At 53.8% G+C, this 20,769-nt stretch overlaps 7 protein-coding genes across 7 annotated transcripts; 4 read left to right on the top strand and 3 right to left on the bottom strand.

Moving 5' to 3' along the window:
- Positions 1-1,364: 1,364 nt before the first annotated feature.
- On the top strand, positions 1,365-3,116 carry TRIREDRAFT_22009 (uncharacterized protein; the record flags this gene model as incomplete). The annotated part of the gene is made up of 3 exons (XM_006963969.1): positions 1,365-1,436; positions 1,520-1,731; positions 1,849-3,116. 3 exons carry the CDS (start codon positions 1,365-1,367, stop codon positions 2,927-2,929), a joined length of 1,365 nt encoding a protein of 454 aa, XP_006964031.1. The 3' UTR covers positions 2,930-3,116.
- Positions 3,117-6,501: 3,385 nt separating this feature from the next.
- On the top strand, positions 6,502-9,000 carry tef1a (translation elongation factor 1a). Its single transcript, XM_006963994.1, has 6 exons — positions 6,502-6,592; positions 6,739-6,834; positions 6,982-7,010; positions 7,104-7,166; positions 7,445-7,583; positions 7,646-9,000. Exons 2-6 carry the CDS (start codon positions 6,792-6,794, stop codon positions 8,752-8,754), a joined length of 1,383 nt encoding a protein of 460 aa, XP_006964056.1. The 5' UTR covers positions 6,502-6,592; positions 6,739-6,791; the 3' UTR covers positions 8,755-9,000.
- A 623-nt stretch (positions 9,001-9,623) lies between these two features.
- TRIREDRAFT_121203 (uncharacterized protein) lies at positions 9,624-12,573 on the bottom strand (the record flags this gene model as incomplete). Its single annotated transcript, XM_006964095.1, has 3 exons — positions 11,426-12,573; positions 11,083-11,360; positions 9,624-11,024 (listed from the first exon to the last, which is right to left on the bottom strand). The coding sequence occupies exons 1-3, from the start codon at positions 12,255-12,257 to the stop codon at positions 9,624-9,626; spliced, it is 2,511 nt and encodes an 836-aa protein (XP_006964157.1). The 5' UTR covers positions 12,258-12,573.
- Positions 12,574-13,090: 517 nt separating this feature from the next.
- On the top strand, positions 13,091-14,248 carry TRIREDRAFT_106018 (uncharacterized protein; the record flags this gene model as incomplete). The annotated part of the gene is made up of 4 exons (XM_006964248.1): positions 13,091-13,120; positions 13,179-13,401; positions 13,486-13,617; positions 13,704-14,248. The coding sequence occupies 4 exons, from the start codon at positions 13,091-13,093 to the stop codon at positions 14,246-14,248; spliced, it is 930 nt and encodes a 309-aa protein (XP_006964310.1).
- Positions 14,249-14,565: 317 nt separating this feature from the next.
- Positions 14,566-14,988, bottom strand: TRIREDRAFT_3345 (uncharacterized protein; the record flags this gene model as incomplete). Its single annotated transcript, XM_006963949.1, has 3 exons — positions 14,566-14,610; positions 14,701-14,907; positions 14,986-14,988. 3 exons carry the CDS (start codon positions 14,986-14,988, stop codon positions 14,566-14,568), a joined length of 255 nt encoding a protein of 84 aa, XP_006964011.1.
- An 805-nt stretch (positions 14,989-15,793) lies between these two features.
- TRIREDRAFT_106016 (uncharacterized protein) lies at positions 15,794-17,196 on the top strand (the record flags this gene model as incomplete). Its single annotated transcript, XM_006964247.1, has 2 exons — positions 15,794-16,780; positions 16,870-17,196. 2 exons carry the CDS (start codon positions 15,794-15,796, stop codon positions 17,194-17,196), a joined length of 1,314 nt encoding a protein of 437 aa, XP_006964309.1.
- An 811-nt stretch (positions 17,197-18,007) lies between these two features.
- Positions 18,008-19,692, bottom strand: TRIREDRAFT_76800 (uncharacterized protein; the record flags this gene model as incomplete). The annotated part of the gene is made up of 2 exons (XM_006964094.1): positions 18,008-18,259; positions 18,322-19,692. 2 exons carry the CDS (start codon positions 19,690-19,692, stop codon positions 18,008-18,010), a joined length of 1,623 nt encoding a protein of 540 aa, XP_006964156.1.
- Positions 19,693-20,769: the final 1,077 nt, after the last annotated feature.

Here is a 20,769-nt window from a genome sequence, read left to right as displayed (position 1 = left end):
TGGTGCTCGAGAAGTCATGATACCTTTCTTCCCATTGTCGGAGTGCAGAGTGAATCAGAACAGCGACCTGCGGCGACCAGCTGAGACCGACAGCATCTAGCCAGCGGCACGAGGTGGTACAAAGAGCCCCATTCAATGTGATCAGGTTTGCAGGCCGCATGGAAATATTGCATAGCTGCAGCTTTGCGTGCCGCCTTGTGCTCTTATCCGCAGATGACTGTATCGCTGCGGCTGCCGCTCGAAATGTGATCTTGCAGGCCGACATTGCAAGAGGCATCGATTCGCGCGAGGAGGGAATCTTGGGAGCACAAGCAAGCCTCATTCAGCACTTGAGCACACCGGGCATGTCGCTGCCTGGGGTCGATTGGCCATGCTGAGGGCAAAAGCAAAGGGCTGAGTGCAGGCCATGCCGGGGTGAGGTAGCACTGGGGATGCATGTTTCCCGCCCAAGTGTTCCTGTGTACACGTAGTAGTTAGGGAGATAGCCTGTAGGCTCGAAGTAGGTACCCAGGAGCTTGCAAAACAAACGTCCACAATGGCCGAGGCCGAGGCCACTTGCGTACGAAGCATCATACGTATGATGTGCGTCTGGGTGACCAAGACAGTCAGTACCTACCTAGGTAGGTAGTTGTTGGGTGATACGCTCCATCACCAGTGAGACGAGATGCATACGTCAAAGCGCCAAAAGGAGCCAAGGAGAAGAATTGCAGCATGTCTCGCACAGTCCTTGTCCGTTGTGGGTAGAGCTGTAGTAATACGGACAGCCGTTGATACGGGGTTTCCCAGCGGTTCGGAGCAATTCGTGGCCAAACGGCACGATCAAAGACGCCGCAATATGCTGTTAGTGCAAGGTACGGACACCAAGAGGTGAGCTTGATGTCAGCTTCCGGTCAGCTCTCTTCTGCCGGTTCTCCACCTGGCCGTCGAGTGGCATGGCCAAGGCGTAAAGCCTCGCCAGCAGCGTCGGATCCAGTGTGGGGAAGCCCAAACGAACTTCTGGCCTCTTCTTCACCCTCCATACTACTAGGTAGATAGGCAGGTGATACGCCGCAACAACGGGAGCACGACTAGCAGCACTCCTATTACCTAGTAGTTGGTACCTGCTGAAGTGCCGGAAGCAGGACTGCGCTAGGCTTCTTCGCCTTCAACTCACCTTTCATTCTCCCGGCTCCTGCTTGGCGCCTCGTCCTCTCCATTGCCGGTGGGTCCTGTCTCGGAGAGCTTCACTTGTCGACGCGCAAAGGCTTGCTTGTGCAGGCTCTCTCATCACCTGAAAGCTCGCTGTCCGTCGGCCCCCCTCATTTCTGTTCACCGTCGTCGTACAGATTAGACAATCAGTTGCCTGGACTTCCCGCATCTGCGCCATGGTGGCCGTAGACCCTGCGACGCGGAGGCGTGTGCTTCGGGTTGTCATTGTGTCGCTTCTTCTGGATCTGGTAAGCCGCAGCAATCAGCAAGAGGCATTGTGAGTCTCGAAGATGCCTCCAGAACAGACAGCTGATTCAGGGGCGGAACCCAGATATCCTTCACGTTCATCCTGCCTCTCTTTCCAAAGCTGCTGGAGTTCTATCGGGACCGCGAGGCCCCTGATCTGATCCTCAAGGACGCACCCACTACTTTCCTCCAGCAGGTCCTCGGGGGACTGAATGCATACAAGTCGTCTTTCTCACGGCCCATCGACTCGCGATATGACATTGTCCTCCTTGGTGGAGCACTGGGCTCCTTGTTTTCGTGAGTATTTGGAACCAGCCATTACCCCATATCATGACTGCTTTGTCTGCTTGATCTGGTTTGATGAAAAAAGGAGGGGGGTTGGGCTGCAGTTTAACTGACAAGATGCGGCCACAGCCTCCTGCAAGCCATCGCGTCTCCCATGATCGGCCACTTTTCTGACCGCTACGGCCGCCGCTATGCGCTGCTGGCCTCCATGTGCGGTAACATGCTGTCTGTGCTCCTGTGGGTTGTCGCAGTCGACTTCCGCACCTTCGTGGCTAGCCGCGTTGTGGGTGGCCTCTCCGAGGGCAACGTCCAGATTGCTACCGCCATGGCCAGCGATATCTCCGACGAGACGACGCGAGGATCCACCATGGCCATCATTGGCGCGTGCTTTTCTGTGGCTTTCACCTTCGGGCCCGGCCTGGGGGCATGGTTGAGCACGGTTGCCACGGCCTGGGCGAACCCCTTTGCCGTCGCAGCAGGATTCAGTCTGTTCTTGGTCGCCGTCGAGACGCTGTACCTGTACTTTTGTCTGCCAGAGACTCTGCCGTCCTTGACGGGCAGGGAGGCAGCCAAGGGGAATGCTCCCAACGACAAGAATGGAACGAAGACAGCAGCGAGGCCGGTGGAGCGGACCAACTCACGCCTCCTGCTCTATGCCACCCATTTTGTATTTCTCCTGTTCTTCTCGGGCATGGAGACGTCGCTGTCCTTCATGACATATGATCTGTTCCAGTTCACCTCTGCAAAAAACGGTAGGCTGCTTGGATACATTGGCCTGGTAGCCTCCATCTTTCAGGGAGGCGTCACTCGCCGACTAACTCCCCTAATGTCCGTGCGGATCGGAACCGTCGCCTGCCTCACAGCCTTTATCCTCCTCAGCCGCCTTTCCACTCTCAGCGGCCTCTACACCGCAGCGACCTGTCTCGCCGTTACGTCGGCCACAGTGGTAACGGGCCTCAATGCTCTGAGCAGCTTCGAAGCCAACGAGCACGAACGCGGAGGAAAGCTGGGGATCATGCGAAGTTGGGGCCAGCTGGGCCGCGGGCTGGGGCCGATTCTGTTCACGAGCGTATACTGGTGGGCGGGCAGAGAATATGCGTATACGATGGGTTCGATGGGCGCTCTTGTCGTCGTCACGGTCGCATTTCTGGGGCTCAAGACTCCCAGGGGGATGACTCAATCGAGGTCGACTGAAAAGAAGGGTCAATAAGGGCAATGGAAAAAGAAAGTCTTTCCGTCCACCTGCTTAGTACCTACCTATGAAGGTACGTAGGTAGCGATGAAGACTGGTCGTAGCACCGCTAGAAGCAACATAGACGGCGAAAGATGCCGAGAGAGACGATGCAGACGGGCGTTTGTACAGTAAAGTAACAGCAATACACAGATGGATTACCGTCGTTGGCAGTTGATCTGTGGTGGAAGAAGAGTGAGGAAGAAGCTCTACCTTACTGTCAGTGTCGAATAGCTGGGTACGAATTGCTGCATTGCTCTACGGTACCTTCCTCCTCTTTCACAGCAAGAACCTAACTCTTACGTGGCACTAGGTAGCTAAGGCAGGTGCATTGGAGGTCGTTGGAACTGATGACACAAACGACACAAACGACTCATCGTCATCTTCCTAGGTAGGTAGGTACGCATTGCACTCTGAGGGAAGGGACGAGACACGATCTGCGTAGCAAGTAAGTAGCAATAGATGTCCAAGGCACTGAAAATACCTAGGAGAAGCCTTGAACCACTCGACCATGCAGAATGGTGGTTTGATTCGGCAGCCATGCAATTTTACACAACAGATGCTGTTCAGGGACCCAGTATGAGCTGTCTTTGGAAATGTTGGACAGAAACCGTGGGGACAAGTTCACCTCACGAGAGGCTCGTACATGCTTACCTAGTATGTGAAAGGAAGCCGTTGGCGATATGGGGTCGGAAACCCACTGGGCGCCATTACAGCCTTCTACCCCAGATACCCGAATAGTATTACGCCCGCTAGCCTTGGGAGCAAGGTGATGTAAGAAGCGTAATCGTGTTGCTACCCAATTACGATTGGTTGCCCTCATTGTGTCGAGTCACTTGACTCGAAGTTATTCCTTGGAAGGCATTGTGAAGCACTTAGAGATCTTTGAAGCCGTTCCTTGATGGATGGCCTCTCCAGACTGTCATATTTGTCGGTCAGTCGGCCAGCTCCATCTCATCGACTGTGGAGCAACTCTGGGGGTAAAGGAATCAGTTTGCCACTACAGACAGAAGTGACACCACGAGGCTCTCTCTGTCTTTGACTTGATCTGGTCGCTCCACATATATCACGAGATATTGCCCAGCTACAGTACTTCACCTGAGGTACCTTTCACAACGACTCACATGAGGACATACATACTAGTATCAAGGCGTTGGATACGTTCATGACATCAGGCGTTTTCCCTGGGCCATGGCCCAAGTGCTTGGGATTTCGCCAGTCAATCAATATTCACATCGTTGCACAAGACACCACAGAATCTCAATCCAGAGCCACCCTGGATTCAGTCAACCTTGATGTTACTCCCTTGACGGCCAAGTCACAGCATCAGAACGAAAGGCAATGTACATGGGCCCTCTCACTATCACCTTAGGGAGGTATCGTATCCAAACGAAGATGTGGTCAAAGAGTCACACCGAGCAGCGGCTTTTCCTGTTGGTCGATCAGGTTAAGCTTCAGCTGTACCCTCGATAACGGGACGGATGCTCCACTCCACAGCTAACAGGAGTTGGTGCTAGTAAGCCTCTGCCACTTGATCCGTGTCCCGGCCTTGATCGATCGATGACCTGTTGCGCAGAGTTTCCATACTGGTGATTTGCATGCCTCTATCCAAGTACATACGTGCAGGCCAGTAGGTATGTAAGCAAGTAGGTAGTGATCGCACTCGTCTCTATGTATGTTGTTCATTACATCCACATACTTGCCTCTCTTGCCTCCTCAACCCCGGTCGGCCAACTTTTCAGACGCATGTATGTACATCACTGTTGCCATGCTTGACTTGATACTCGAGATCCATACGAGCTGATCATTCTTCGGCGTTTGGAAAGTCTAGAATAGAGTAGTACATACTAGATGGAAACACGACACTGAAAAAAAAATTGCAGTGGTGGCAATAGTAGTAGTAGTAGCTCGATGATGGACAGAACCGCATGAAGTGGGGACGTTGACGTTTCATGGTGGGCTTGAGTCCCGTCCTTGGACGAGAAAGAATGGAGGGGCTGATAATCGAGAGGGGTGAAGACGGCAAGAGAGCGAGGGAATCATCAGCCTCGAGCAGGGAAAATGGCTCTGGCGATATCATCCATGCTGCAGGGGGTCAAATTGCTAGTCCTACTATGGTACTAGCTGCGGTCCCGGTAGCGGATCCTCCAGTTTGCCTGAAGATGAATCAAGCATTATTCGTGGTAATAAGACTGGGTTTGTATCGTAAAGTACTGCTGTCGTTGAGAAGAAGAGCAGACGTTTTCCTCGACCAAAATTTTTTGTTGAAAGCCTCTAGGCAGCCAAACAGCCAGAGAAAGGCATTAGGGAGGCGATTCGGTGATGTCCTCACCTCGACAGCTTCGCTCACCGCCGTTGACTCACAGGCTGTTGTGTGACAGCTCGCGCAGTGGGAGGGCTGAGGTAAGGAAGATAAGGTAGGCGTTTGCAAGTACTGGTACCTCTCGAGTCTCTATAGGATGAAACCCAAACGACAGCGGCGAGTTGGGCAAAATCAGGCGCGGACCAGCGCCAAGGTGTGGGTGGATTGGGTCGTAAGAAAAAGAGGCATCCCTACATGCAGCAACCGGCTGGAGACGAGCCAGCCCGAGCACTGGCAGCCTCAGACCAGAGGCATCTCGACCACGGCTTCAAGTATCAGACTGGGAGCTGTGCCGAGTTTGCTGGCTACTTACCTAGTCAAAAAGGTCGCCGCTGACTGTCTGTGTCATATTAACGAGCCAGGTCTCAACCTTCTGTCGAATGAAATGGAAAGCGGCGAATGACTCTTCGGGGTTGGCCAGAAACAACGACGACCACTGAGGGATCGGGACGATGTACATCTACTGCGATATGCCGGGCTCGAATGTGACTGCACACACCACACACACACACACACACGGACACATCTGAGCAGTACTATCAAAGCGGTGGGAGTGCATCTGCACTGGGCACCCTTACTGTAGGTAGGAAGGATACCTAAGGTAGAGGGCTCGCTGCTGCAAGTTGATATGACGGCCACCAATCGGAAGGGTGTCGTATCTCACATCACCAGCGTCAGGACACGCTTCACAAAATTCCCACAAGTTCCAGTTGAAATGACCCGTAGGAGAGCGCCTCGAGGGACAGAATGTACAGTACTATACTACCTACCTTAGATGCCATCACCCCTTCGCAGGCCATGGAATTTCTGGCAAGTCGCACCCTTCAGCCATGCCTGTCCGCCATCATCATACCAGATCGTGTCGTGGCGGGCACTTGGGAAGGACGAGCTCCAACCGCCGCCGCTGATTGGCCTGATCCGCCACAGCCACTGGCGCTCGCGGCGAGGAAAAAAAAAAATCTTGCGGGTGTGCAGCAGCATTGAGTGGAAAGCGGGAGCCGCTGCACGACGCTGATTCGTCCGGGCTGCCTCGTTAGGGCTAGACCAGCAGGCGGGCGCCGCTTATTTTGCCCCTCCTCAGGCTTTTTTTCACAAGCCCCGTTTTGCTGCCCCGCGCGTGGCAGAAAAAAAAAATACAGCACGAGCCACTGGCACTTGCACCCCTCCACCCCTCCGCCGACCACCTTTTAAATCTCCTCCTCCCACCATCTGCTTTCGAAATTTTCTCTCTTCTGCTCTTCGTCTCGCATACCCGGTTCAAGCATCCGATCTGCGAATTTGTATGTGCTGCCTCTCCCTCTGACCTTCTGGTCTGGTGATACCATCCTCCCTCAGTTTGGATCATCGCCTTATTCTTCTTCCCTCTTCTGCATCTGCTTCCTGCTCGTTTGAGGAACATCGCCAGCTGACTCTGCTTGCCTCGCAGCGATCTAGTCAAGAACAACACAGCTCTCACGCTACATCACACAAACCGTCAAAATGGGTAAGGAGGACAAGACTCACATCAACGTGGTCGTCATCGTACGTATTTTCCGATCCCTCATCGGCGTCATCTGCCAGTCTGATTCCAAGAATCACCGTGCTAACCATATACCATCTAGGGGTGCGTATTCCATCAATCATCTTGAGCCAGATCGACCGAACATACGATACTGACTTTGCTACGACAGCCACGTCGACTCCGGCAAGTCTACCACCGTGAGTAAACACCCATTCCACTCCACGACCGCAAGCTCCATCTTGCGCGTGGCGTCTCTGCGATGAACATCCGAAACTGACGTTCTGTTACAGACTGGTCACTTGATCTACCAGTGCGGTGGTATCGACAAGCGTACCATTGAGAAGTTCGAGAAGGTAAGCTTCGTTCCTTAAATCTCCAGACGCGAGCCCAATCTTTGCCCATCTGCCCAGCATCTGGCGAACGAATGCTGTGCCGACACGATTTTTTTTTTCATCACCCCGCTTTCTCCTACCCCTCCTTCGAGCGACGCAAATTTTTTTTGCTGCCTTACGAGTTTTAGTGGGGTCGCACCTCACAACCCCACTACTGCTCTCTGGCCGCTCCCCAGTCACCCAACGTCATCAACGCAGCAGTTTTCAATCAGCGATGCTAACCATATTCCCTCGAACAGGAAGCCGCCGAACTCGGCAAGGGTTCCTTCAAGTACGCGTGGGTTCTTGACAAGCTCAAGGCCGAGCGTGAGCGTGGTATCACCATCGACATTGCCCTCTGGAAGTTCGAGACTCCCAAGTACTATGTCACCGTCATTGGTATGTTGGCAGCCATCACCTCACTGCGTCGTTGACACATCAAACTAACAATGCCCTCACAGACGCTCCCGGCCACCGTGACTTCATCAAGAACATGATCACTGGTACTTCCCAGGCCGACTGCGCTATCCTCATCATCGCTGCCGGTACTGGTGAGTTCGAGGCTGGTATCTCCAAGGATGGCCAGACCCGTGAGCACGCTCTGCTCGCCTACACCCTGGGTGTCAAGCAGCTCATCGTCGCCATCAACAAGATGGACACTGCCAACTGGGCCGAGGCTCGTTACCAGGAAATCATCAAGGAGACTTCCAACTTCATCAAGAAGGTCGGCTTCAACCCCAAGGCCGTTGCTTTCGTCCCCATCTCCGGCTTCAACGGTGACAACATGCTCACCCCCTCCACCAACTGCCCCTGGTACAAGGGCTGGGAGAAGGAGACCAAGGCTGGCAAGTTCACCGGCAAGACCCTCCTTGAGGCCATCGACTCCATCGAGCCCCCCAAGCGTCCCACGGACAAGCCCCTGCGTCTTCCCCTCCAGGACGTCTACAAGATCGGTGGTATCGGAACAGTTCCCGTCGGCCGTATCGAGACTGGTGTCCTCAAGCCCGGTATGGTCGTTACCTTCGCTCCCTCCAACGTCACCACTGAAGTCAAGTCCGTCGAGATGCACCACGAGCAGCTCGCTGAGGGCCAGCCTGGTGACAACGTTGGTTTCAACGTGAAGAACGTTTCCGTCAAGGAAATCCGCCGTGGCAACGTTGCCGGTGACTCCAAGAACGACCCCCCCATGGGCGCCGCTTCTTTCACCGCCCAGGTCATCGTCATGAACCACCCCGGCCAGGTCGGTGCCGGCTACGCCCCCGTCCTCGACTGCCACACTGCCCACATTGCCTGCAAGTTCGCCGAGCTCCTCGAGAAGATCGACCGCCGTACCGGTAAGGCTACCGAGTCTGCCCCCAAGTTCATCAAGTCTGGTGACTCCGCCATCGTCAAGATGATCCCCTCCAAGCCCATGTGCGTTGAGGCTTTCACCGACTACCCTCCCCTGGGTCGTTTCGCCGTCCGTGACATGCGCCAGACCGTCGCTGTCGGTGTCATCAAGGCCGTCGAGAAGTCCTCTGCCGCCGCCGGCAAGGTCACCAAGTCCGCTGCCAAGGCCGCCAAGAAATAAGCGATACCCATCATCAACACCTGATGTTCTGGGGTCCCTCGTGAGGTTTCTCCAGGTGGGCACCACCATGCGCTCACTTCTACGACGAAACGATCAATGTTGCTATGCATGAGCACTCGACTATGAATCGAGGCACGTTAATTGAGAGGCTGGGAATAAGGGTTCCATCAGAACTTCTCTGGGAATGCAAAACAAAAGGGAACAAAAAAACTAGATAGAAGTGAATTCATGACTTCGACAACCAAATCATCTTGTCTCCGTCTGCATACGTGAAGCTTGTGACGATTATTCTCGCGATGCCACGACAAAGGTTGTGCGACCGTATCTTGTCCACTGTCGTCCAGTCTGCCTATTCCCCCTCCAGTGCTGCCATGTGTCGTACCTTGAGGTAGGTAGTCTACCTAGGCCAGGGAGCTGTTAGTGCCCGGCTACTGGGTAATTTGTAGCGCTGGAGCGATTCGGTCACAGGCGTCAAGAGTGCTGTAGCAATGTCCGACGCCATTGATCCTGATATCAAATACCACCTGGGCAGGTCTGGGTATGTGAGGTCTTGTCGGATGTGTCGAGTTCTTCTCCAACGTAGTGTTCATTCGCGCTCATTTTCATGTCATGGGGTTTTTATGTGAACGTCATTCCGGTCCAAATTTTGTACAAAAATTGTGCGATTGTCTGCGAGCACAACAAGTCTACTGATACCTATACCAAAGTGTCTATACCTTTTAACATGTTAAACGTGAGAGGAATCGTTGCCACCAGCCAATCCAAACGCCTATTGAAGTATTTCCGTGCCCGTAACATGATGCTGCATCTCTTTGATGGATGGAACTTGATCCTCATGCATCTTTTTCTACCTCTTGATCGAACTTGAGCTATTCCTTCTTCGTTTCGTCGGTCTCACGATGTTGAGAGTCCTCGGGTGGACCATCAGAAACTATGTCGGCAGCTGGCTCTGTTGAAGAATGACCATCGACCTGCTCGGTATCTCGCAGATGTTCTGACTCTACATTCTGAGTAGTCTCATGATTCTCGACCTCCAGCGGCGGCAATTGATCCTCTGCAGCCTCACCCTCGAGTGCATCCACGTTAGATAGCTTTCTCATGAGCTGCGAGCCATCATGCCATGGGAAGTAATTGCCCTCAGCTAAGCCGCCGACGAGAGACAAGAATCGTGAAGCCTCGGCTTTGTCGAGAGCCAAGGGTGACGCATCTTGGCTCTGTGGTGGACCAGCCAGGAGAGACAGCTCTTGTCGGAGGCCGCCATGTCGGCCTGCGTCAATGCTGCTGTAGCGCAGGGTGTGGCCCTGAAACTCGAGCTCAACGGCCTGGTGGATCTCTGACCCCGTGAAGAGGTATGGTACGTTGATTGTGGCTTTGGATGGCCTACCGGTTGCCTTTGGAGTAGTGGTCCACGCCTTGGGAATGGGAAACGTGGCTTTGCTGGGCGTTTTAACAAGACTCTGGGGCAGGTCAAACTTGCACTTGGATATGAAGTCTTTGACAAATTCGTGGCTGGGGTCGAGAGGCAGAAGATGGTGCTGCGTCAGGCGAACATCCACACTTTCGCCAGGCAGTAAGACATCGCTAACGTGTTTCGCTGCAATGCCCACGAGGACTGAACCAGGAGGGATGGACACGTCGGAAAGGTCCGTGCCAGGGTCCACTGGCAGTCGAAGCTGTATAGAAGGGGGCTCGGGGTCGAATTTGGCGGGGGTTTGCGTGGGATCTGGGCAGAAGTTGAGAATCATGGTTGTGCGCTGCACCACGAGTTTGTCTTCTTCTGTAAGGGACGTGAAAGACGCCGGATGAGGAAGGACAGGCGAGAGTGGTCGATGGTGCTTTGCCATCGCAGCCGCCGTTCGTGAGCTCCTCCCGTGGAGCACATGTCCAAAAGTGGCAGTGACCTGGCAACTCTGCTCGAATCCATTGAGTGTCTTGGGAGCGGAGACTGGAAAGGAGATGGCTTGCGCGAATTGCGCTGAAACATCGTCTTTCATAGCTGCAGTCTGGCCAACGGGAAGGACATATCTAGACCATTGCCGGAGCTTGTCCTTCCAAGACATGCTCCTGTTTTCTCTCTGATGGCTGATGAAGCTTGCGTCTTGAGGTTTGTTGCCATTTGATGGTGCGATGATCTGAACGCTGCTTTGGTGCTCCTTGGCTGGCTGCTCCAACAGAAGCCGTAAAGCAACATCGGCAGGGGTTTCCGAGGTGTCAGCGTCCTCTTCCGAGGAAGTCAAATCGCGCTTCTCTAACCAGGAGATTTCGAGTTCCTAACATTTCCTGTCGTCAGCCTGGATGGAACCTAGAAGAGCAGAAGTTCAGACATACCCTCTTCTTCTCATTGTGTTCGATATGCGTCTTGGTGATGCGTTCGAGCTCTTGAAGCAATCCCTCATCTAGATCATTCTCTTGGAAGTGGTCCGAAGATATCTTTTGAGATCGAATCGACTTGACCACTTCGTCGAGGTGAGTCAGGATGACAGGAATGGTCGACTTTCGAGCGTAGATGTTGATACGGCAATCATCGAAATTGGTGGTGATTTTCTCCTTGTTAGACTGATACAAAAAGTCTCGGGAGAGCTGCTCGAGTACCACGCTATTGGGAGCTAGAAAGGGGGGAATGTCAGTCAAGTGTCGCACAAGGCCCGAGGCGCAACAAATGGATACTTACGGGCGATGAGCTCAAAGACACGAGGCTGCAGCCAGAGAAGAGTTCTGCCCAGACCCTCCACTTGCTCTTGAACTTCTAGATTCCAAAGAAGCTGCATGATCATGATGACCTGCCGCTGCTTCGGCCGGAGAGGCCCCCAGTGGTCTGGCTTTGCAGCCACCCAAGGGCCCTGTTTGACAATCCAGGGATAAGTGACCGGCTTCCCCAGACCATGTTGGGACAATTCCAGGCGCTTCTGGATGAAGTACCTGGTAAGCTGGTTGTGATTGAAGCCTTCCAGCAGCGTGTTCGCCAGAGCGTCAAAGTCTTGAATTGGCAAAATGGTCTTGTCGGCGGGCCGCAGGTCGTCGATATTCTTGAGCGCCGCCTCCATTGCCTCTTCGCCATTCTCGTCCGCGTCATCGACCATGCCGTCTCTTTCGGGGTCGAGCTCGACTGTAGCTTCTGTCACCTCTTGTTGAACTCTTCGCACGGCCCTCTTAGGCCTCTTCATCTCGTTGGGATTCTTCAGCATGATGGCATCGATTTGTTCTCCAAGAGCCGCAACGGGGACACTCCTCGATTGCACGAGCTCATCACGGTAGTCTTTCCTCGACTTCGATCTCCTCCTAGGGATAGAATGGCTGGGTTCTGCAGTGACGGCATCTGCGACAGACTGCTCCGGGACATGAGGCTCCTCTGTCTGGGCGTTTTCTGGTTGTAGTCCCACGGCTGGAGATCTGTCCGCGTAAAGCTCCTCGGCCGCATCGTGCTCGTCCCCAAACTCGTCGTTCGCAAGCTCTTCGAGCATCTCCATTACAGCAAGATCTTTGATGCTCCGGGTATACTCCATCGCTTCCGCAAACTCCTTTCCGGTAGGGGATTTACCGGTAGAGGAGTCTCTCGTAGGGGAGTCTCTCGTAGGGGAGTCTCTCGTAGGGGAGTCTCTCGTAGGGGAATCTCCTGTAGAGAACTCTCCGTTAGGAGATGCTGCCAGTCCCCAATCAGGGACATCGTCCTCTTTTTGGCGACGCCATGGCTTTCGGCTCGATCGGCGCTTGGACGGCTTGCTTGTTGATTTCTTGATCGACTTGTTGAACTCGCTCGCGCTTATTCTGCCCGATATCAACGCCTCAATCTTCTCTTTGCTATGAATGACGGGATCGGAGCTGTAGCATCGTCGTTGGATGCATTCTCGTCGGCTATGTAAGCTCAGGCTGCTTAGCGTCGTTCTGGCGAAGGGTATCGACGAGGTGAGTCGATTAGCAAAGCAGGCATGCGGCACGTTCGCCGCTCTAGAAAGCATTGGTGGAAATACTTGAACGTGCCATGAAGAGGTGGCACGAATTTGTGGTGAAGGCAAGGATGGGTGAAGTACTAGGTAGAGAGAGCTCTTCGCTTTCGACCGGCGATAGCGACATGCTAATCAGCAGTGCAGCAGCGAATTTTGTAAGATAAGGCCTTATCGATAATCGATAAGGCGCATTCGCCGAGGCCAATTCACCCACCAAGTCATCGGACGCGTCTCGGCCTCTTGCAGCGCGTCTCCCCTCTAAAAGCTGTACAGAGCCCCTCGTCCAAGTTCCAGAAGCTGTCGATCTTCTATTGAGAGTCTCACCGGCAGAACCCAATTTCCCAGTCGTTTTGTGGTATTTTTCTCAATCATCATTGATTCTGCTTTCGACGATGCCACCTGCCCAGAGGAGACGCCGTCCAGTGGGTTTCGATCTCACCAGCTTTTTTCCCCTCTTCCATCTAACGAGCAGATGATTAGGTCGACGAGGATGGAGACTTGGAAGAGGACGCCCGTCCACGACGGCGGCAGCACGTTGAAGCTTCAGATGCTGAGCAGGACGAAGAAGCGTCCGACGACGACGCCGGAACGAATGGTGCCTCTACTAGTGTGGACGATCAGATGGCCAAGAAGTTGGTTCGATATGCCATCTCCTGCGAATACTCAAGGACGGCGATACGGAGAGATGGAATCAAGGAGCGAGGTACTGCATCAGAAGCGGCAGCTACAATTACGAAGTGAGGCGGGGAGTTGGAATAGACAGTCGGCTAACACTGCTTCGCTATAGTTCTAGGAAAGCAGGGTCGTTCTTTCAGAAGGGTCTTTGCGCTGGCGCAGACCCAACTGAGGACAATCTGGGGCATGGAGCTACGCGAGCTGCCTGTGCGAGAGAAGACGACGTTGCATGAAAAGAGACAAGGTATTAGCTGCGCCCTCGAAGCAGAAGGATGCATCGGGCGGTTCGGTGGAATTTGAGAACCTAGACTGACTGTGAACGATTCGCAGCTATGAAATCAAATGCACAGCCAAAGTCCGGATCTGGCGCCTACATCCTAACGTCGACATTGCCGGATGAATTCCGAAGCGCCTCGATCCTAACGCCATCCAAAGTCCCGAGCGCTGAGCAGGAAGCAACATATTCTGCCTTTTACACCACGATTGTGTCATTCATATGGCTGAACGGGGGAGAGCTGAGCGAGCAGAAGCTGCAGAGGTATCTCACACGGCTCAACGCCGACCGGATGGTGTCGAGCGAGCGGACAGAGGTCGTCCTCAAGCGGATGGAGAGGCAGGGGTACGTGATGAAGAAAGTCGACCGGCCGCCAGTCGGCTACGACGGCGACCAGACCATCAGCTGGCACGTCGGGCCTCGAGCAAAGGAAGAAATAGGACTGGACGGCGTCATGGGGCTGGTGCGCGAGGTCTACGGCAACCCTGATGACGACGCTTTTGACAAGAAGCTCCGGTCGAGTCTGGGCATTAAGAATAGACCACTCACGGAGAGGGGAGAGGAGGAGCACGGTGATGTTGGCATGACGAATGGGATGTAATGTATACGATGATACCAGGCGGCGTTTGTGATGATTAGTTGAACCCGGAAGCGCCTTTTGCTTCCCTTATTTCCCTTGCATTGGCCGTGTTCCTGTCTTAAAGTTGTAGACGGCTGTCTATCTCGGCTGCGGCTCTGGACTATTGAAGCCGTCGCTGTACTATTGGGGGGTATCTCGTCGTGTCCATCTGCCTTTCCCATGACGCCGTTCTCATGTGAAGACAATACCTGCGATGTATATGTACAATTTCAATGCGCAAACCAGTCGTCATCCGTAGTACCTTTTGTCTCTGTCGCAACTCGCTGTATACTCGACCATCAGTCCTCTCGGGGCGGTGGAGGACCACATGGTTGAATCATTTTCTGCGCGTGTAGGTAAAATGTGTCAGCCAAATGCAAGCCCATTTCCATGTTTGTTTCCATCGCATCAAGCAAGATAGGCGGGATACACACCCTGATCAATTGCGCTCGCATCTTTGTCAAGGGCTCGTTCTCAGCCAGCGAGATGTATGTGAGGAGCGGTCGGTGGCCGACGATGGAGGAGTAGGTGTCGCGCTGGATATTGGTCCGCCACTCCCAGCTAGACGTGTCGGGATGGCCGGTTCCGACGTACTTGGCCTGGAGTCGTTCGAGTTCCTGCTGGTTGCGAAGCTTGTCGGCCTAGAGATTGGGAAGACGGTACGATTAGCAGATGCGCGGTTGGACGTTGCGGTCTAGGGTACCAGAGAGTCTTCTTACCATGGTGCTAATTTGATGTTCTGGTGACGAGTGTAATTCAGTAGGAGAAAGAAAAATCCTCAAGCCAAGGCTATTGAAGAAAGCGAGCGACGGTTGAGTGCAGCAAGGACTTCCACTTCACATCAAAGGCGTAGCTCGAATTGGCAGCAACAGACCGAGCTGGGCAGATTGGTGAAGGCAAATCCTCGGCTGAACTTTGGCGGAACCACGGCGCAGAGCTTCGCTTCTGCAAGATGAGGTCAGCGATTGGCTGGTGTGTTGACGCATGCCATTTCGAGCGCCATGCAGCTGTGCGCCATCTGCAAGTTATTGCAATACTTTACAAAAACATCCAGTCATTCACCTGCTAATAAGGTATTCAGGAAGGGACTCTACCTAGTATTCCTCCCAACAGATACAGGGAGCTCTTCTCGGGATACAAACTCATCAAGCTTTCTCTATCTCTACCATATTCAACCCAAGCACTTCTCTCAAGACATCGTATCTTCTTTTTTTCAAATGGTTTACCCTAGACCTTTCATCGGACCTACTGCACGACTTTCTCATTTTCAGCTTACTCAGACATACCTGGGCCTTCACTTACCACTACTACCTATTTGGGATTCAGAGTGAAAGCAAGCGCGTCTCTCATTGAGGAATCGTACACAGAGAGGGCGAACTTAACACAGATCCCAACACACGTGCCCTTTGATTTGCCATTATCAATCTTGTCTGACACTCGTGAACCCTACCATCGGATCATCTATCGAGAGAATTGTTCGGAAAAGCCGGTTCACTTACTCACCCGCCGAGGGTAGTTTTCACAGCCATGGTCCAGCCAGCCACCACACCAGAACATTGGACAGAGCTCATCGCCGCCAGAAGGCAGAGGAGGATTCTCACGGAACAGGTGGCAGCGCTGAAACGTTCATGCGCAAGCGAGTGTGGCAAGCGACACGTGTCGGAGTGCTCAAAATGCTGGCCTCTGGTCATTGACAAGATGCGCCAGAGATATATCGAGAGTCCAGACCGCGAATGGTTCACGTCTAGGAAAGCGTTTCACCAGGAGCTGGAGGAACTCTTTGCAGACGCGAAGGAGCACAGGATAAGCATCCGGCAGATTGAGGCGCGAATAGAGTCTGAAAAGGAAGCGTGGTATCGATGGATCCTGAGGAAGCACGCCGAGTTCCTCGTCACCTGCAACGACGACTATGTTCACGATGAGCTGAGGGGCATGCTGGACGACCCGGACCGGTCGCGCGACGAAGTCGTGGAGATGATGTGGCGAGGGATCGGGAAGCCCCCCGACTGGGCCGAGCGAGTGGACGCCTTTGCAGCCAGGGTTGCTGCCGCGGGAGGGAACCCGGCCGCCCTGAAGAAGCTCTACGTGGACGAGTTCTTCATGGACAAGGGGACGAGCGAACCTCTGGAAGACTCCAAGCCGTACCTGGACGAGTATCTCTCCAACGAAAACATGGGCATCGAGGAGATTCTTGGAAAGATTATGAAGGATGCACAAGAGAGCAGAAATCTGCGGCCGCAGCGAGATATGCACACGGCACGGCTGGACGATCTTCGCAGAGCCAAGATGGCCGATGAGTTGAACAAGAAGCAGCAGGCTAAGAGCCAGGCGCAGGCAGCTCAGGAGCGGGTGGCGGGGGAGGATCTGTACAATTTACCACCATGTCTGGTATGCGGAAAGACGCTGGACACGCACGACGTCTTTTCCTGTCCCGTATGCCAGGCTGTCACGCAGATGGGGGGCAAGAAGGAGCTCACGGTATTTTGCTCCGAGGAGTGCCATGCAGCTGGATTCGTAAGTGCTTCTTCCCCCAAGTTGTCTTACAGATTGAGGAAATCACACAAAACGTGGCAGCCTACTAACTTGCTTCTGTATCTCTGCAGGATGACCACACCAGCGAGGCACATGCCTGCGAAAGCGGAGACAATTGCGTGCTGGAGCGCAGCGATGGCCAGGTCGACGATGTGGAAATGGACGATGGGACTTCTCAGGATGGCTTCATCTGCAGAGAATGCCTGGGGCTGAAGCGGGTGACGGCGTTTTGCTCAGAACGATGCGCGTTTGAAAACGTCGTCAACCACTACCAGAGGCATCACGAGGCCAAGGCAGACGCTGATGAGGTTTCCAGCCTTGTCCGCCCGATGCAGGAGACGCTGGAATCGATCCTGCGTCGAGAGAATCCCGGGCTGCACATGGAGTGGTTGGCATGAGGAGGTACGCTGGCGTTTCTTTATTCACGGTCGTATGGGTACAGCATCAATGTCATGAGGGTGCTGCTGGTTTATTCTGAATGAGATGTTGTGTTCTCTTTGATGTCACGGCTCTGATCTTCCCTTGGTTGCTAGATAATACTGCATGCTTGAGGGACTGAGATGTCGAGTGATCTAGACACTGAGCTTTATCAGTATTATAACGACGTATCTCAATTGGAAGGATATTAAAGATTATCCAATCGCAAGTAGGCTGAAGAGCGAATAAAATGGTCATCTCACACATGCTGCGAATTTGGCCTTACCTGAGACGATCAAGCTGCGGCGGGTGAGCTTTGATGTGGCTATATAGGCCACTCTATTTAGCGTGGTTGGCAACGGGTTCTATGGTCTAACGGTTATGACTCCGGATTTTGATTCCGGCAGCGAGGGTTCGACTCCCTCTAGAACCTAACCCGTTGAGTTTTTTTGGTCCTGCAACCAAACAGCTAGCTTCGTCAAAACCACTCCATTTGACGACATTCCTTTTGTCAGTGTTTTTGACGATGGCTCTTTTTTCGTTCACCTGTATTCTTCAGCTTTCTGACCGACAGACTCTGTCCCGTTTTTGAGAACCTCTGTTTTATTCTTTTTTATTCTTTCCTCTTTCATTTGAGCAATTCATCCATAGGCACAAGCCCGTCACAGTCGTCACGCTCAACATCTTGACAAAGTACTTGGTGATGTTAAAACCAGACGTCTCTAGTATTCCCTTCTATGTCACCAGTCTATGTGGTATATAAGATGGGGGGGTATCTACATTTCAATCAATTCACATCTTGAGGTTCTCAGTCTCACGACTGCTCTCCTTTTCGCTCGAGCTTCCCTTCTCGCTCGACACATCCACCTCCCTGCCAGCGACACCGTCGCTTCCGGCATCGACCAATCCATATCGGATGGCATACGCTTCCACCTCCTGTCGAGACAGATAAGGCAGCTCCTTGGCGGCCTTGACGTACGACATGTTCTCGGCGTTGCCCTTGGCGAAGATGATGTCAATCTCTTCCAGAGATCGGTTGGCAGTCTATGCGGAATTGTTGTTAGCGAGTGAACAAGGAGCACAAGTTTGTCAGGAAAGCTACATACCTCGGGGTAGAAGAAGTACAAGACGGGGAAGAAGCATCCGTTGACGACGGCAAAGAACAGGTAGGTTCCCCAGCCAATGCGGTCAATCATGATGGGCGTGATCATGACGATGAAGAAGTTGAAGAGCCAGTTGGTGCACGTCGAGACGGCGTTGGCCTTTGCGCGAGTCTTGATGGGGCTGATCTCGGCAGGGTAGAGCCAAGGGAGCGGCAGCCAGGTCGCTCCAAAGGAGGCGATGTAGGTGAAGAGGCCGACGGCGGCGCCCTTTGCGGCGCTGGGGGTGCCCGGGATCAGGCAGGCAAAGGTCAGCACCATGGAGAGCATCTGGCCGGCCGTGCCCCAGAGGAAGAGCTTGCGGCGTCCGACACGCTCGATGATGAACCACGAGACGGTGGCAAAGGCGGAGTAGACAATCATGTTGACGCCGCCCAGCAGCATGGCCATGTTGTGAGTCTCGCCGATGGAGTTCTGGAAGAGGATGGGGAAGTAGTAGATGACGGCGTTGCAGCCGCCGACCTGCTGCATGAACTGGGACGAGGCGCCGAGCAGCATGCGGCGGAAGTGCTGCGTCTTGCCGTTGGTGAAGAGGGCCTTGACGGGGGTGCTCTTCTGGCCGGCGAAGCCAGAGGCGCGGATGGAGTCGAGGATCATGTCCCGCTCGGCCTTTGTCTCCTCGCTGTCGATTTCATATCCACGGAGGGCGGCAATGGTCCGCTCGGCCTCCTCGTACCGCTCGTGGGTGAGGAGCCAGCGCGGGCTGTCGGGCAGCCAGATCATGACGGTGCTGAAGATGAGGGCGAAGATGATCTGGAAGGCAATGGGGAAGCGCCAGACGAGGTCATCGGGCCCGTAGGACGCACCGTAGTCGATCCAGTACGCAATCAGCGAGCCAAAGGCGATGATGCCGCCCTCGATGCAGATGAGGAGGCCGCGGTTGGACGTCTTGCTGCACTCGGCCTGGTACGTCGGGACGGTGGACGTGTTGATGCCGTTGCCGACGCCGGTGACGATGCGCCCGATGATGAACTGCGCCAGCTGCCCGTGGCCCTTCATGGGGGTGACCTGGATGATGGTGCCAAGGATCATGATGATGCCGCCGATGATGATGGCGCGCCTGCGGCCGAGCAAGTCTCCCATGGCGAGGATGAAGACGGCACCGATCAGGCAGCCGATCTCGTAGATGGCCGTCACCAGGCCCTGCATGGTGGCATCTCTTGTCTCGGGGAAGTAGTCGTTGAAGACGGGAGAGGAGATGATGCCGCTCATGACGCCCTGGTCATAGCCGAAGAGAAGGAATGCAGTCGTCGCAATGGTCGAGACGCACATTGACAGAGGCCGGCCCGAGAGGCCGGCAAACGTTGGAGGAGCCATGATGATGGAAGGGAATCTATCTCGATATGGCCAGCATAGAGGGGTTTAAGCTCTGAATAACGGGGGTCCCGAAACCTGGAGAGTCGAAACCTGGGGTTGAGCGCCATGCTTTTTATACACGTTCTCATTCTCTCGTCTTGACCGGTTGCGGAAGTGCTTTGCTGAGACCCTACCAAGCCTACCAACACCTGCCGACGTATTGTAAGTACATGCTGTTCGGACCAAATGCTCGATTAGTTCGCCAGCGCACTTTGTCGTTATCCACATGACATCATATACACTGGACCTGGGGGCAGGGGACCGTCCTGTTGCCTCAGATGTAAAGTGTGTAGATGGCCAGATTTCCTGGTCCGAGGCAACGAGAAATTGACAAGGGGAGGTGGGCCGCGATGCCGATCAGATGGAGCCGCACGGCAGCCAACTGGATGCGACTTTATTGCCTTTTAAACGTGCGATCTTCAAGGCTGTTTCACTTGTTTTCGTGCGGGCAAATGGCGGTGGGTTCGTGTGACTCCAGGAAAAAAAGATGAGCGAGCTGGGGAATTTTCTGTGGTGCTGCGATGGAGGCTGATTTACATGAGTTGAACTATTACTTTGGTTGCCTCTCTTAGGTACCTACCTATTCAGAGAAGACTGACGAGGAGAGGCACTCCTCTTAACCGATTTCTTTACAAACTTGCAGTTCCTTGTACTAACGACAAACCTCGAAAAAGAAAAAAATGATATACTAATACTACTAGCAGGCAATACTTATCATCGTGAACGGCAACCCGCTGCTGTCTGACATGTCGATACGCGCCCCCGGGATCCTTCCCAACCACCGGAACATCCTCCGGATATCCCAATACGGTTCCCATTTTTCGACTCCTCAAGTCAGCACTTGCGGCCCAGTTAAGCGAGTCATTTGCGACTCATGAAAGACAGATATGCATACCGGGATGCCCCCATGTGTGATTCGTGCGACTGCTGGAGAGAGCAAGCCGAGTGTCGATCAGCACATGCAAGTCGGCCTAGGAACCCCGAGACGTGCGGGTTGGCGAGGCTGTCTGACAAAACTGATAGGTCGTTTCTCCCCCA

This window comes from Trichoderma reesei (assembly GCF_000167675.1).
Source record: "Trichoderma reesei QM6a unplaced genomic scaffold TRIREscaffold_6, whole genome shotgun sequence".
Taxonomy (NCBI): Eukaryota; Fungi; Ascomycota; class Sordariomycetes; order Hypocreales; family Hypocreaceae; genus Trichoderma; species Trichoderma reesei.
This window is presented reverse-complemented; position numbering and strand designations above follow the sequence as displayed.